Source organism: Larimichthys crocea, chromosome VI, assembly GCF_000972845.2.
Source record: "Larimichthys crocea isolate SSNF chromosome VI, L_crocea_2.0, whole genome shotgun sequence".
Taxonomy (NCBI): Eukaryota; Metazoa; Chordata; class Actinopteri; family Sciaenidae; genus Larimichthys; species Larimichthys crocea.
The window spans coordinates 8,579,097-8,592,943 of NC_040016.1; the positions used below are offsets into that span (position 1 = coordinate 8,579,097).

A 13,847-nucleotide genomic window follows, 5' to 3' on the forward strand; every position below is an offset into this window, starting at 1 on the left:
AAGAAGCCCAGCAGAATATGATTAAAGGTCCATGTTATAGAAATTAGGATTATACTGAGTGTAATCAGGTGTTTTAATTCATATAGTGTGTGTGTGTGTGTGTGTATCCTGTCTTTTGCATATATTGAAGATCATCAAGAAGGCTGGCTCTGTTCTTGGACAGGCTGTCGAAGGGACAGATACAGGAAATCTTTCCTGCCACATGCCATCACACTGTATAATGACAGCTAGGTCATAATTTACAATTTACAGTCACTTCACATTTCTCCTTACTTTGCACAAATCAACACTGCCAATTTGCTGTATATACCTCTGTACAATATATTTTATTCACTATTGCTATTTTATTATGTATAGTTTGCTCTTATATTTTTATTCTTATGTTGATGATCACCTGCACCTGATCATGTTGTAGTCTCCTGTACATGTCTGTTTCTGTTTTGTTTTCTGTAATACTTATGTTCTACCCTAGTACTTGTCTAGCAAATCTGCACATTCGTAAACCTGCACATTATACTGTAGTACTTTTTGTAAATATGTACACTTGTGTTTCCCTCCTTGGTTTCTATTTTTCGCTGCTGTAATAAGTGAATTTTCCCGGTGTGGGATCAATAAAGTATTATCTTATCTTATGTTGTCTATTGTCACTGCTGCACTGTAATTTCCCAGCTTGGGAGAGAGAGAGAGAGAAAGTCAGTCAGTCTATGCTGGGTCTGCTCTCTTCAACCTCAACCAACCTCACCATACAGGTGTGTCCACATGCTGCATGTGTGTCCGAAAAGACGCTCAGTTTTTAAATTGCATTTGGCTTGTGACACTCGCACAAATAGCTCAGACTTCACGTGATGTTTTTAACTCTTGAAACTTGAAAAGTGTACGAGTATTAAGAGTGAAGAGTGAAGCTCAACTTAAGTCTTGCAGTTTTAAATACGCATGCTTAAGAGACTTCTATCACGTCTGTTATAAAAATTAGGATTATGCTGCGTGTAATCAAGTGTTTTAATTCATATAGTGTGTGTGTATCCTGTCTTTTGCATGTCTCGTGCACCTCCCTTATATTGGGCCTGTGTTTACTGAGGCTGGCAGGGAGAGATAATTATAAATCAACAGTACAAGAACAGGAGAGACAGGCTATGGGAGTACCATTTGGATATGAATCATAATGCTCATTACTGGGCAGAAAACCAAAAAAAAAGGAATGTTATGATATTATTTGTATCAGTCTGGAGGTGTCCAAGACAGCCCATTTTAAAAAAATGTATAAGAACCAACTGTTAGAGCTCCTCGAGGAGCCTTTTCTCTGTAACCCCTTTTTAGTGTGTTGCACTGTTAAATGCTCCTTCTTCTACAAGAATAATAAATCCAACTTAAACTTTGATACTTTGAATCCAGGAAAAGGACACATGAACATTTTATGGGCAGAAGGAACAGGGCCGAGCAGTCACTTCGTCCGACAGTATGAGTGAGTGGATGAATGGATCCCGGAATCAGGTTTAAAAGGTCCAGGGTCAGTTAGTGAGTGTCTGCATGTGTCTCCGCTTCTGTTTTACATCCACTAACGTCTTTCTTGAGGTACCACACAGATTAGTGAATCAAGGCATGCTTTGCTGTTGTAACCACAAAGACACGTCCAGACACACCAAAACACACAGTTCAACAGCTCAACATGAGCTTTGTGATAGAGTTAAGCCCACAGATTGCTGACAGACATACTTATGTCACTTTGTAATCCCGGGCTCAAACAAAAGGGTGGAACCATCTACAGGTGCATCTATACAGGTGCATGTATATTCTGCTTATACAGTTCATACTATTTATATCTCCAGACTTTTCTATTCCCGGATGTCTTTTAGCTTGTATAATATATATTATATATATATATATAGAGTAATATATATGTATATTAGATATATATATAATATAGATATATATATAATAGAGATATATATATATATATATAGATATAGATATATAATTTTTTTTTTTTTTTTTTTTTCATATTTTATTTTATATATATTTTTACATCTTTACTTATATTTTGTATTTTATCTTTCATGTTTAGTGCCGTTTGGACAGAGAGAAACGCAATTTCAATTCTCTGTATGTCTTGTACATATTGCAGTATTGACAATAAAGCCGACTTGAACTTGAATAATAATAAACAAACTTTTCCTATGATTTTTGAAACGCACCTGTATTATTTCAGAAGTGAAATATGATTTTTGAAACGCACCTGTATTATTTCAGAAGTGAAATTCAGTTGGCTAATTATATAATTAATGTAATTACACATCCACAATACCAACTCTGGACACTGTCTTCTTTAGAAACCAATGCCTCAATCGTGTGTCTGACAGAGTTTGTAGATGTCCCACAGTGAAATTAAGTTTCATACACACGATTAATTAGTCACAAATTTTTAACATGTTTACTCAGGTAACTCAAGTCCTTCTTAATTTGTGCCAATTTACAACAAATTAATTCAAAAAAACATATTTATGCAATAATTATGTACATGTTGAGCTGTGGCCACAATTATTCACAAACTGTACAAATTCAGCCCTTTTACCTGTGAAGGATCCTTAGAAAAGTTTTGGTACACGGAATCTGATTGACGTTGTAGCTTCCTTTGTCGCAAACTTCAGGTAAATTAAACATGGGGGAAGCTCTTGTGAGAAACAAAAGTACACACTTTATAGATCCATCTTCCTATATTCTTTTGAATCCCTTTAAAAAGTACGACAACCGAAAGGGAAAACAAAATATGTGTAGAACAGTGTTAAAATTAGGAGTTTACACAAACTTTTCTAAAAAAAATAAAATAAAGTGCCACAGCATGTGTGCAAACACGTCTGTAATCTACAGTTGTGTTTACTGACGAATCTTATCATCAAACGCAGTGTGTGAGACATTGTGGGGACTGAAATGTGGACCTTCGGGTATTTGCCCTTTGTTATTCCGTATGCAGACACAATCATACTTTTGAGTAAACAGTAAATTAAACAACCTGCACAAATCCTTGTCCAGTCTGTTGAGGCATGCACAGTTCCCCCCCAGCTGTGTCACTTCAATGTTAGGACTTGTTTGTATAAGACAAATGCACCAGTAAGTAATAATTTAACTATGGACACAGTGTGCTGCTGACAAACCTCGGAACTAGGTTCAAACATTCAGTAAAATTCACTGAAATACTAATGAAAAAAAAACAAAACAAAAAAAAAGGTACATATTGTACGTCACGCGGCTGCTCTAGCCATCTATCAAAACAGAATCCCATCAAAAAGGGGAAAAATGCATAACTGCACTTGCTCAAGTACAGCTGAGGTGTTGCCGTTTCATCGTTGCAACACGACCGATGCCTACTAAAGACACATATTGCCTATTAAAGACACACAAAGACACATCTGAATGTGCAAACAGGTGAGTCAATATTATCTGCCAGGCTTAATAGCAGTAATTTAATCATGTGGGCTCTTATTCAAATTTGCAGGCTGCACTTTTGAGTCCCTCACCCTGCCGGTCTCCACAGGAGTTCATTGTCATGAAAACGTGTACAGGGTGAGTTCATATGTCCACATCGTCTGAGTCAGAGGTGCTGGACGACTGGGATTCTTCCTGGGACTCTCCCCATACAAACCTATAGTTGTTCTCCAACTCCTGTTGCCTCTTTTGTTCTTTGTCAACCTCTTCTGTGCCTCCAGTCTGTAGGACGAAACAAAAAAGGGATGGATTTAAAAAACAACCACACACTTTCCAATCAAATGTTTGTCTTGTTGTTGCTGAATGCCAATAACAGAACATGCAGACACATGTTTCATACACATGATATTCATGTTTTCTAGACGGGAAAGAGAAAAGCAACCCAGATCCTGACACATCTTGTCTTGTAGTCAATATAGTTGGTAGACAATAATCACACTCATTGAAAAGTGTTATATAGCATGCCTGCTTCTCTTCCTTGCAGGTTGATGTTTAACCTCATAAAAAAATTTTTTTTATGATGGTAGAGGAATGTGTCTTGGCAGTACAATAAAACCACGTGAGAAGAAACCTTGTGAACACAGCGTCATTACTTCTTCCCATAGATATATGACAGATTGGATCTTGAAACATGAAATCAAATGAGATGTTTTAGTAAATGAAGCTCATGCATTTTATAATCTAATATCAAGTACATCTTTTGTTATTATACTAAAGCAAACTTAACAAATATTAAAATATATTTAGTTTTGTATATATTTAAGATCAGTTATTTTTTCCCCCTGAAGCAACATTTATGGGAAATACATATTTAACTTAATTAAATGAGGGAGATTTATACCACCGTCTTATCTGTTAATATCAAATGTTAAATATGAACCTGAAGCCAGCAACCAAGCCAGCCGACTGTTGACTATAGCTTCATATTTAATAGACAGACATGAGTGTCATCAATTTTCTCATCTAACTCTCCACAATGTGTAAATATAAATTTAGTTCAGTTCTTAAATTACACATTTATACAAGAACAACAGCGCTCTCTGCTCTCCACAGGCTGAAATGAGTCACTAAGCAAAGTCTACAGCACGCAGCAGCAACAAAGTGTAACAGTGAATCACTTCTTAAATTACCAGGAGATTAATGAGGAGCTCCCTGAAGGACTTTGTATCCTCTTCAGTCAGCCACTGATCACCTGCCTCCTCTGCGTTTTTCCGTGTCAAGATCTTCACCTCAATTTTACCTAAATAGAACAAACAGGGGAAAAGGCACGCTTGCCCGATTAAATACATGTAAGAAAACTGTCCCGGTAAAACACGTTAAAAACAACAAACAGTCGGAATGAAGAATGGTAAGAGCACAACAGGGGATGAACAAGAAAGACATGGACGACACACCTTTCGTCTGCCTTAGTTGTTAAAATAAGCTTCAGCTAACTGCTGTCAAGAGTTTTTTTTTTTTGCTACAATGATCTTTAATTTGTCAATTCTGTTAAATAAAAATGACTAATTGAATGAATCCCTGGTCTAAAGTTCAGCTACTAATTTTGGTCAAAGCATATTTAGGAAACTCTTTATACTACTGGCACTATTGTGCCATCTGTTAAACAACTAAACGTTGGAAAAATCTGAAAGTTGTATGTGTTTTGACAGAGATGAGAAGAGAAGCACAGAACTACTATATGCTCAAGATCACAGATGGAAGAGAGAAAAGGCCGTGAGTGTTTCGGGCACTCCCCCCTCATACCTTCTGCCTTCAGTCCTGCTTTCTCTAGCTGTTCTTTAACCACGTCCTTTATGTGCTGCCACTCGGGGTCTCCTTCGCCCATCTCCTGAACTTTGACCTCCCCATCAGGGCTGCTGCCCGTCTTATACTTAGTAATTTTGATCTTAACATGGTCGTCAGCCGCTTGGTCTGGGTTGACGAGACAAAAGAGGGACAAACAACACAGTTCACCTCAAAAATAACCAATCAGCAGGGCCACAGGATGGAGGAGGCCAAGAATGTGTGAGTATTACATTTGTGCATTGTCATGGACTTCAATTACGCGAAGCTCGACATAATTACATCAATGGCAGCGGAGGAAAGGCTACTTAAACTGCAATCTGAAAACATGAATTCTCTGGATTTTTGCATCAAACTAACTCCATGTGTGGATCTAATCTGAGATGAAAGATGTCACAACAAACATCCACTGTACGTATGGATGAAATATGACGATGATGGAGGCGGACACAGAGCGTACGGGTATGAACTGAGGGGTAGGCTGGCTGGTTACCTGGCTGCTTTGGAGCCAGGCTGGGGCTGCCCCTGGTCGGGTCACTGGCTCTTTGAACCCCCGCCGTTTCCTGCTCGGGGTCCTGGACGTCTTTGTCCTTGAAATGATCAAGTAGCTTGTCCAGTGTCGTCTCCAGTGTCTGTGTTGCTTGAGTGCGATCAAACTCCCCTTTCAGACCTTCGGTTTCTAATTCCTGCTGGGCCTACAACACAGACAGAAGCCAGTCTATTCATTTAGTTCATTGTGTCTAATCTGCATAATAACATTTGAATATATAGGATTGATATAGATGCATTTTTGTGTTTGAAACCTCATTTATGATGTTATCAAACTCCTTCTGCATTTCATCCTTTATTTCTTCAATCTTGTCTGAGGGCACTGTGAGGTCGGAGATCTCATCCTCAAACTCCTGCAGCAGGCGCTCATCTTCGTCTTTCTCTTCCTCAACGAGCTTCTCTGTTACTCTGTCGTTTTGTGGTTTCTCTCCCCGACTTTTGGCTTGGATTTGTGCTTTCTATGAACAAAACAAATGCTGCGTTCAACTGGAATACCCCATACATAAGGTGGAAAATAAAAAAATATCACAATAATCTTGGCAAGTGCCGACCTTCCTGTTGCTCTCTTTGAGATGCTGGACAAATTTCCTCAGGTCTGCTGGGTCAGTGATGATTTTAAAGTTGAATTTTTCAACTGAAACACATTCATTTAAAAAGAGGTCAAACACAAAAGAAAGAAACCATGATGTACTCCATAATGACTAACTAACTAAAACCCTGTGTTTCCTAAATCAGCTGTCAGTGACTAGAATGATCATAAACTGCATTGGTTTTCCTTGTGTGTGTGTGTGTGTGTGTGTGTGTGTGTGTGTGTGTGTGTATCTGTGATAAGAAAGACAGGAGCAGAAAATTGCAGTACCTTCATCACCATCATCTATAACTTCATTGTCTGTAAGTGAATTATAGCCTTCATCTGCTGCCTGTGCGTGGGGGGGAAAAAAAGGTTAGAGGGAAAGTGACACCTACATTTACTGGATGTACGGATCTGGCATAATACGTATATATAACAAGCTAGTAAAATTACACTTCTGGTGAATATATACAACCCTATATACTGTGAAGAAAAACAGTTAACAATGTAGTCTTTCGGTTTAAAACAAGTGCATTGCACTGTCCAGCTTGTCCGGTTAAAACAACTCAAACAGTCAGTCAATAGACTCCAGAGAAGCGTCTCTTCTTAAAATGCAAAACTGACCCTAAGGCATATTTTTATACCTGATTCTCCTGTTGATCTGAGGAGGCTGTTTTTGAACTCCCTGGCTTTGTAACTCCCTCCCAGAAGTCAGAATCTTCTCCCTCCTCTGACCTGGCATCCCCAGAAACATCAGCAGTATCTGTTTCAAAATAAAAAGCAATAGGTGTCCACGTCACTCATGTTTTCATCTGACATGCCAACTTACTACAATGCTTTGAAGGTCATTTAAAAAAAAAACTGCACCTTTTCTGTCCGCCTGGTTCAGGTCATCACTTTGTGCAGGTGATGTGGCTTCTGCTGTCACTTCCACTGCTCCATCTGCCCCGTCATTACCAGCCAACATCTCATCAAGAGTCCTCAGCTCCTCTGAGATCTGCTCTACTTTACGCTTTGTATCCGCTGAGAACAGACAGAGAGAAAAGAAAAGAAAGATCATGTCACACATTTCCTATTGTTAAAATTAGACAAAGTAATGAAGCAAGATTTTCTGGAAATGCTGTATCACAGCGATCTTCTTTTTTTTTTAGTTAACTCACAGACTTGGGCCTTGACGTAATCCATATACTGTTGCGCACTTAGCGCAGGCTGGCACACGATACCCTGGGGCTTGGCGGTGGATGGTGGCCGAAGGAATGGATGCTGGCAGGTACGACTGGTATGAACTGTCAGCACATAGCGGCACGACTGAGGCTCATCCACTCGGGCGATGTAGTCACCCGAGCCTTCTTCACAAACAAACTGGAAATAATACAAGTAAAATTGTCTTGGTGTGTTTAAAAGGATCTGCTCTGGTTTCAAATTTCTTTTTGGAATAAAACAAGACAAGCCCACATAGGCAGCATAGATTACAGATACATCAAATATCTCACCCGGACTTCAGTCTCTCTGGGACTTCCATTTAGGTCACACTTGGAGCCATTCACATAGCTCTGACTGTGGTAGCGCTTCAGTCTGTGCTGTTTGGAGGCCTGGGAATTAAACAGAAAAAATGTTTTTCTTTTTTTTTTTTTTTTTGTAGCTTAAAGACTGACAGCTGTTTTTTTCTGTGCTGTGACAGATGAAACAAATAAATAAACGTAAAATAAATCACATAACAGAGAGAAAATTCATATAAATTCTGCTGTACACATAAAGTTAGATGGAAACGTATCCATGTGGAAGTGTTACATAAACACTAAGCACTCAACAGTCATGTTATTATCAAGTTAAGACCATCAAGAATGATAAAAAAACCAAAAAAAAACAATGAATACTACAAAACTGAGGCAGCTTTACCTTTGCTGTTTCATTACTCCAATCAAATTCAGATTCATAGTAACCGAGGAAGAGAATGTCTCCTTTGATTTCTGTGTCTGGGGAGAGAGAAACAACTTGTGTCAAAGTGGTTGCCATAAAAAAAAATGATGTAAAACTCAGAGGTGGGCTCTTACCTTCAAGGTGGTACTGTCTGATATGCTGACCATGACAGAACTCATACGTCCACCAGTCCTTCGTCTGCAGGAAACAGAGACAGCAAATGTCAATGACCGACACATCAACAGTACGACAGATCATCCTATCAGACGTCCACACGCTCAAAACAACTTGTACACACTTGATGTGCTTTTGAACAAGTTATGCCCCAAAAGGAAGCCTTAAAACAACTTGTTGTCCACTTATTTGGTTGTTGATCGATGATTGGGATGATTGAAAAGTGGCATGTCAGGACGCAGGCTAGTATGTGCGTGTCAAAAATGGAAAAGTCAAGGCGCATATTAAGAGTCCAGACAACAGAAAATGAAATCACAAGCAGCTGTTGACTCAAAACAAGCTCCTGTTTATTTTTTGCTTTCACACTAAACTAATATTTTTTAACCATAACCTGTTTCTGATGATTAAACAGCAGTATCTGGTTGTTCTAATCTACTTTCTTAATCTGAGTGTAACAGCAGGAACAAATGCAGGCTGCATTTAGTTCCTGTTATAATCATACTACATTGTTTCCCCCCGAGGAAATGATTTAGCGGAGATGCTCTTGATGCAAATCATTTCATGCTCAATTTAGTTAGTGAGTGTATTTGGAGTGTAGGAGGAAGATTCAAGGCTCGAACCAGCAGCCTTCTTGCTGTGAGGCGACAGTGATAATCACTGCACCACTGTGCCACTTATAGCCCTATACAACTATGTAATAATCCATATTATGGCAAGGACCACTCATCTAAGTAAAGAAAAATCAGGGAGAGGGAGACCAAGAAGAAGAAGTAGAAGAGATGTGCTTGGACCAAAAAACACAAAGAATTGACACTGGACTAGTGGAAACTTGTACTTTGGCATAATGAGTCATACTAAGCCACATACATCATTCACATCAAATGTGACCAGATGAATGTGTTTTTAGTGCAATCGTGTATTTGGCTGCTTGAATCCAAAATACATTTTAGCAACAGGTGCAGTCAGTGTGACACAGTCTGCATTAAAAACAGCTTTACCTTGGATGGATACACGGTTGAATATTTTCTAAACAGCATATGTATTTGACTATTGGATCATCTAGTGAACTAACCTTCACTAGACACTGGGCGTCGTGCATTGGACTGAGTAGGTCTGGTATGTCAGGCCCGGTGTACCCTTGTGAGTCCGGCTCGGAGGCAGGATCCTGATGAAACCGGACAGCCTGGGCTGGAAGTCGACACTCGTACAGTTGCTTGTACTTACTGGACACCATCATAACCTCCTCTGTCTTGGTCTAAAAGGAGAAAGGATATAATTCATCAATCAATTTGAATATTGATCCCACTTTAATCTGCTGATTGACCCAAGTCACCCCCTGAACGGCTGCTTCATGTTGTTTCTGTCTGCCTAAATGCAGAACAAGTAGACACAAAAACTCTTTGTTCCTGCTGCTATAGCCTTTTTTTTAAATAACACAACAAGAGACACAGAACCTTTATGTAGCATGTATTTATTTTGCCCTTCACTGGTTGTTGTCACCTTTGTTGTACAGTGCTGCTCAAAAGTTTGCGAACCCTACAGCAACTGTCTAAATTAACCATATTTATTGTGAAGTTATACCTCAATTCACAATACAGACCAAATAATGGACTTAAAGAAAAGAAATTCTTTCATTCTTTATTTAACAAAAAGGGTGCAACAGTATGTGAACCCCTTCAATTAATAGGATATTGCAACTCCTAACCTCGACCAAACGGTTTCTGTAGTGACTCATCTTGTCTCTCACATCTGCTTTGGAGGATATTTGCCGTTACCAATGTTCTTGTGTCTCTTGTTAATGTTTTAGAAGGTCATCCACTTCCAGGTGGAGTTGTAGTCTTTTTCAGTGCTCTCCATTTGTAGATGATCTGCCGCTCTCACGTTGGAACGATGAAGCTCAATTTCTTTTTGAGATGACTTCAGACAAATGTGCTGTCACTTCCCTCTTCCTGAGTTCCTCTCTGAGCTCTCGCTTCCTCTCTGCATGATGGCCTGTATGGGTTCACCCGGGTAAGACTAAAGTGACCTGGTTTAACCTCTGTTTCAATCAGTGATGCACAATTTCGTCCCTAAACATCTCTGATGCTATTGGTCCATTTCAGTGGTTCATTTAGCGTCTCCAGACCTGTTCATGTCTATCACATGTGCTCAGATTGAACCTGCTCTCATCTGTGAAATCACAGGGCACCAGTGGCGGACCTGCCAACTGTGGTGTTCTGTGGCAAAATGCCAGTTGAGCTCCATGGTGCCGGGCAGTGAGTACAGGGTCCAGTACAGGACGTCGGGCCCTCGGGCCACCCTCATGAAGTCTGTTTCTGATTGTTTGGTCAGAGACTTTCACACCAGTGGCCTCCTGTGGGTCTTTTGTAGGGCTCTGGCAGTGCTCATCCTGTTCCTCCTTGCACAAAGGAGCAGATACTGGTCCTGCTGATGGGTTAAAGACCTTCTACAGCCCTGTCCATAAATTAGTAGTACAAGGACAGGAGAGACAGGCTAGGGGAGTACCATGTGGATATAAAATATAGTGCTCATTTCTGAGCAGTAAACCAACTAAAGGAATGTTATGACGTTATCTGTATCAGTGGGGAGGTGTCGGAGACAGCCCATTTTTGAACAATGTATAAGAACCAACTGTTAGAGCTCCTCGAGGAGCCTTTTCTCTGTAACCCGTTTGTGTATTGCATTGTTAAAAGCTCCTTCTTGTACGAGAACAATAAATTCAACTTAAACTTTGATACTTTGAATCCAGTCTTCCTTATTCAAGGGTTCTTCTTTAAAAATTCTCGTAACAATTAACACAATTTTTTGGAGTAGTGTATTTTTGAGCAGCACTGTATATGTGTTATTTATGTTACATCTGCTGCCCCTCGGAGGGGTAATAAAGATCCTTTGAACCTTGAACAATGCTGTACATCAGCACTCTCTCTCCCACCATCTGTAAACATACATGTCTCATTAATGCATGTTACTAACTAAACTTCTTCCCTGGAGTTTCTGTGCTCTATCGTCCAGCAGGTTCTGGTGGATCGTGGCTGCTGCTGTGATCCTGCACGATGTCCACTACACATATTACCACTGTCATTATTGCTACCATATCTCCATTACAGTTTATAGTTAGTTAATGATTTCCTGCCGCTGCGCATCTGTGTATCTCTATCTCTATCACAGGTTCCACTGCTACTGTAATCATTTTATCAGTCATTGTCATTGTACAATATGTTTGTGTTGATTTGTTCTGTACACGTGACATCCATTGCACGTCTGTCCGTCCTGGGAGAGGGATCCCTCCTCTGTGGCTCTTCCTGAGGTTTCTTCCACCTTTTTTCCCTGTTAAAAGTTTTTTGTGGGCAAGTTTTTCCTCACTTGAACCGAGGGTCTAAGGCAGTGGTTCTTAACCTTGTTGGAGGTACCGAACCCCACCAGTTTCATATGCTCATTCACCGAACCCTTCTTTAGTAAAAAATAAAATATGATTTTTTTACTGGTGCACAAAATGAACCATGCATTAACATCACCTTGTTCAAATAACAAAACCAACACAGTGCATGAACTCACAACAACTTACCTCAGTGTGACTTCTGCTGTTGCCTTTGAGAGACCAGTTCAGATATGCGTGGCTTCACCTTGGCAAGTGCCAGCCTAATGTCAATTTTACAGCAAAGTCTGTTCCTTTTCTTAGTTTTTATGTCCAGCATCCTCGAAAACCATTGCTCACAAAGATATGTTGCAACAAATGGTATAAAAAATTCCAGGGCGGAGGCTCCACCGAACCCCTGAGACCGACTCACCGAACCCCTAGGGCAGTGGTTCTTAACCTGGGTTCAATCGAACGCATATCTGAACTGGCAACAGCAGAAGTCACACTGAGGTAAGTTGTTGTGAGTTCATGCACTGTGTTGGTTTTGTTATTTGAACAAGGTGATGTTAATGCACGGTTCATTTTGTGCACCAGTAAAAAAATCATATTTTATTTTTTACTAAAGAAGGGTTCGGTGAATGAGCATATGAAACTGGTGGGGTTCGGTACGTCCAACAAGGTTAAGAACCACTGCCCTAGGGTTCGATCGAACCCAGGTTAAGAACCACTGGTCTAAGGACAGAGGGTGTCACTCCCTGTACAGATTGTAAAGCCCTCAGAGGCAAATGTACTTTGTGACTTTGGGCTATACAATTGATTGATTATCTGTATCAGTCTGGAGGTGTCCGAGACAGCCCATTTTTGAACAATGTATTAGAACCAACTGTTAGAGCTCCTCGAGGAGCCTTTTCTCTGTGTTTTGCACTGTTAAAAACTCCTTTTTGTACATGAACAATAAATTCAACTTTATAAATTCAAATTCAAAACTTTGATACTTTGAATCCAGTCCTCCTTGTTTAAGGGTTTTTAAAGAGCGTTTAAAGCCTTATTCAGGCAGGTTTAGTGGTTTGTTATTTACAATCTCAGGTAGTTCAAACCAGCAAGGACAGACTGAGGAAGCTGCTGTTGTTGTTGTTGTTGTTGTGCCAGCTGTTACAGATAGCTGCTGCGTAGGTCACATGGAAACAACTTAAAGTCTTCTTTCTGTAACTTATAAACGAGTTGTGTGTTTTAAATCAAGTTTCTCACCTCTCTAAGAGACAGTTTTACTCCTTTAAACATGACATTTAAAGAAAAGAAACACAGCTAACACAGTAGCCTACTTAGCGAGCTCACCACTGGCCTCACTCACCTGCCCGAGGATGACGGGGTCGGGGAGGATTTGAATCCCGTACTTCATCTCATTCAGCTCCTCTAAGTTCAAGAAGGCCGGCACACAGAGGGGACACACGGACAGGAAAACGTACAAACGTTTGAGCCACCGCACCGAGGAAGCAGCCATGATTAACTGTCTCCTCATCGCCCCATTTGTCTGACAGCAACAACACACGCACACTCAACGTCTGACATGGTGGCACCTGATTGGTCGACGCGAGGAGCGCTGCGCTCTGATTGGCTCGTTCGTGCTGGGGTTTGTTAGTTTATGACACCGGCACAGAATGAATGGACGGGTTCTAACCTGAACAATAATAATAATAATTAATAAAAATAATAATACATTTTATTTCATAGGCGCCTTTCTGTCAGCCAAGGACACCGTACAATAAACAAAAGTAACAGAAACAAAAAAAAAAACATAAAAGTTTATCAAATTACAAGAATACAACATTAAAAACATAAAAATAGGACAATGCAATTGAATCAGATGATTTTAAACAGGTGGGTTTTAAGTGCAGACTTAAATTGTGTGAGAGTGAGTTGATGTTCCTTGTGACGGGGGGTAAAGCGGTTCAAAGTTGGTGAAGCAGAAATGATATATTATTATGTATTATCATATATAAACAACGCACATGG

At 39.9% G+C, this 13,847-nt stretch overlaps 1 protein-coding gene across 1 annotated transcript; it reads right to left on the reverse strand.

The window, feature by feature from the left end:
- Positions 1-2,401: 2,401 nt before the first annotated feature.
- os9 (OS9 endoplasmic reticulum lectin) lies at positions 2,402-13,394 on the reverse strand. The gene is made up of 15 exons (XM_019272296.2): positions 13,186-13,394; positions 9,549-9,731; positions 8,437-8,500; positions 8,282-8,358; positions 7,876-7,974; positions 7,543-7,744; positions 7,250-7,405; positions 7,027-7,145; positions 6,671-6,731; positions 6,363-6,445; positions 6,066-6,269; positions 5,756-5,957; positions 5,224-5,391; positions 4,611-4,720; positions 2,402-3,702 (listed from the first exon to the last, which is right to left on the reverse strand). The coding sequence occupies exons 1-15, from the start codon at positions 13,351-13,353 to the stop codon at positions 3,565-3,567; spliced, it is 2,034 nt and encodes a 677-aa protein (XP_019127841.1). The 5' UTR covers positions 13,354-13,394; the 3' UTR covers positions 2,402-3,564.
- Positions 13,395-13,847: the final 453 nt, after the last annotated feature.

Bases quoted from the DNA above. Each gene is read 5' to 3' on its own strand.
- os9 (XM_019272296.2), bottom strand. From the start codon at position 13,353: ATGAGGAGACAGTTAATCATGGCTGCTTCCTCGGTGCGGTGGCTCAAA. The intron at 7,745-7,875 runs GTGAGATATTTG...TATTATTTCCAG, and splicing joins CCAGAGAGACTGAAGTCCGG to TTTGTTTGTGAAGAAGGCTC. The intron at 7,406-7,542 runs GTGAGTTAACTA...GTCTGTTCTCAG, and splicing joins TTACGTCAAGGCCCAAGTCT to CGGATACAAAGCGTAAAGTA.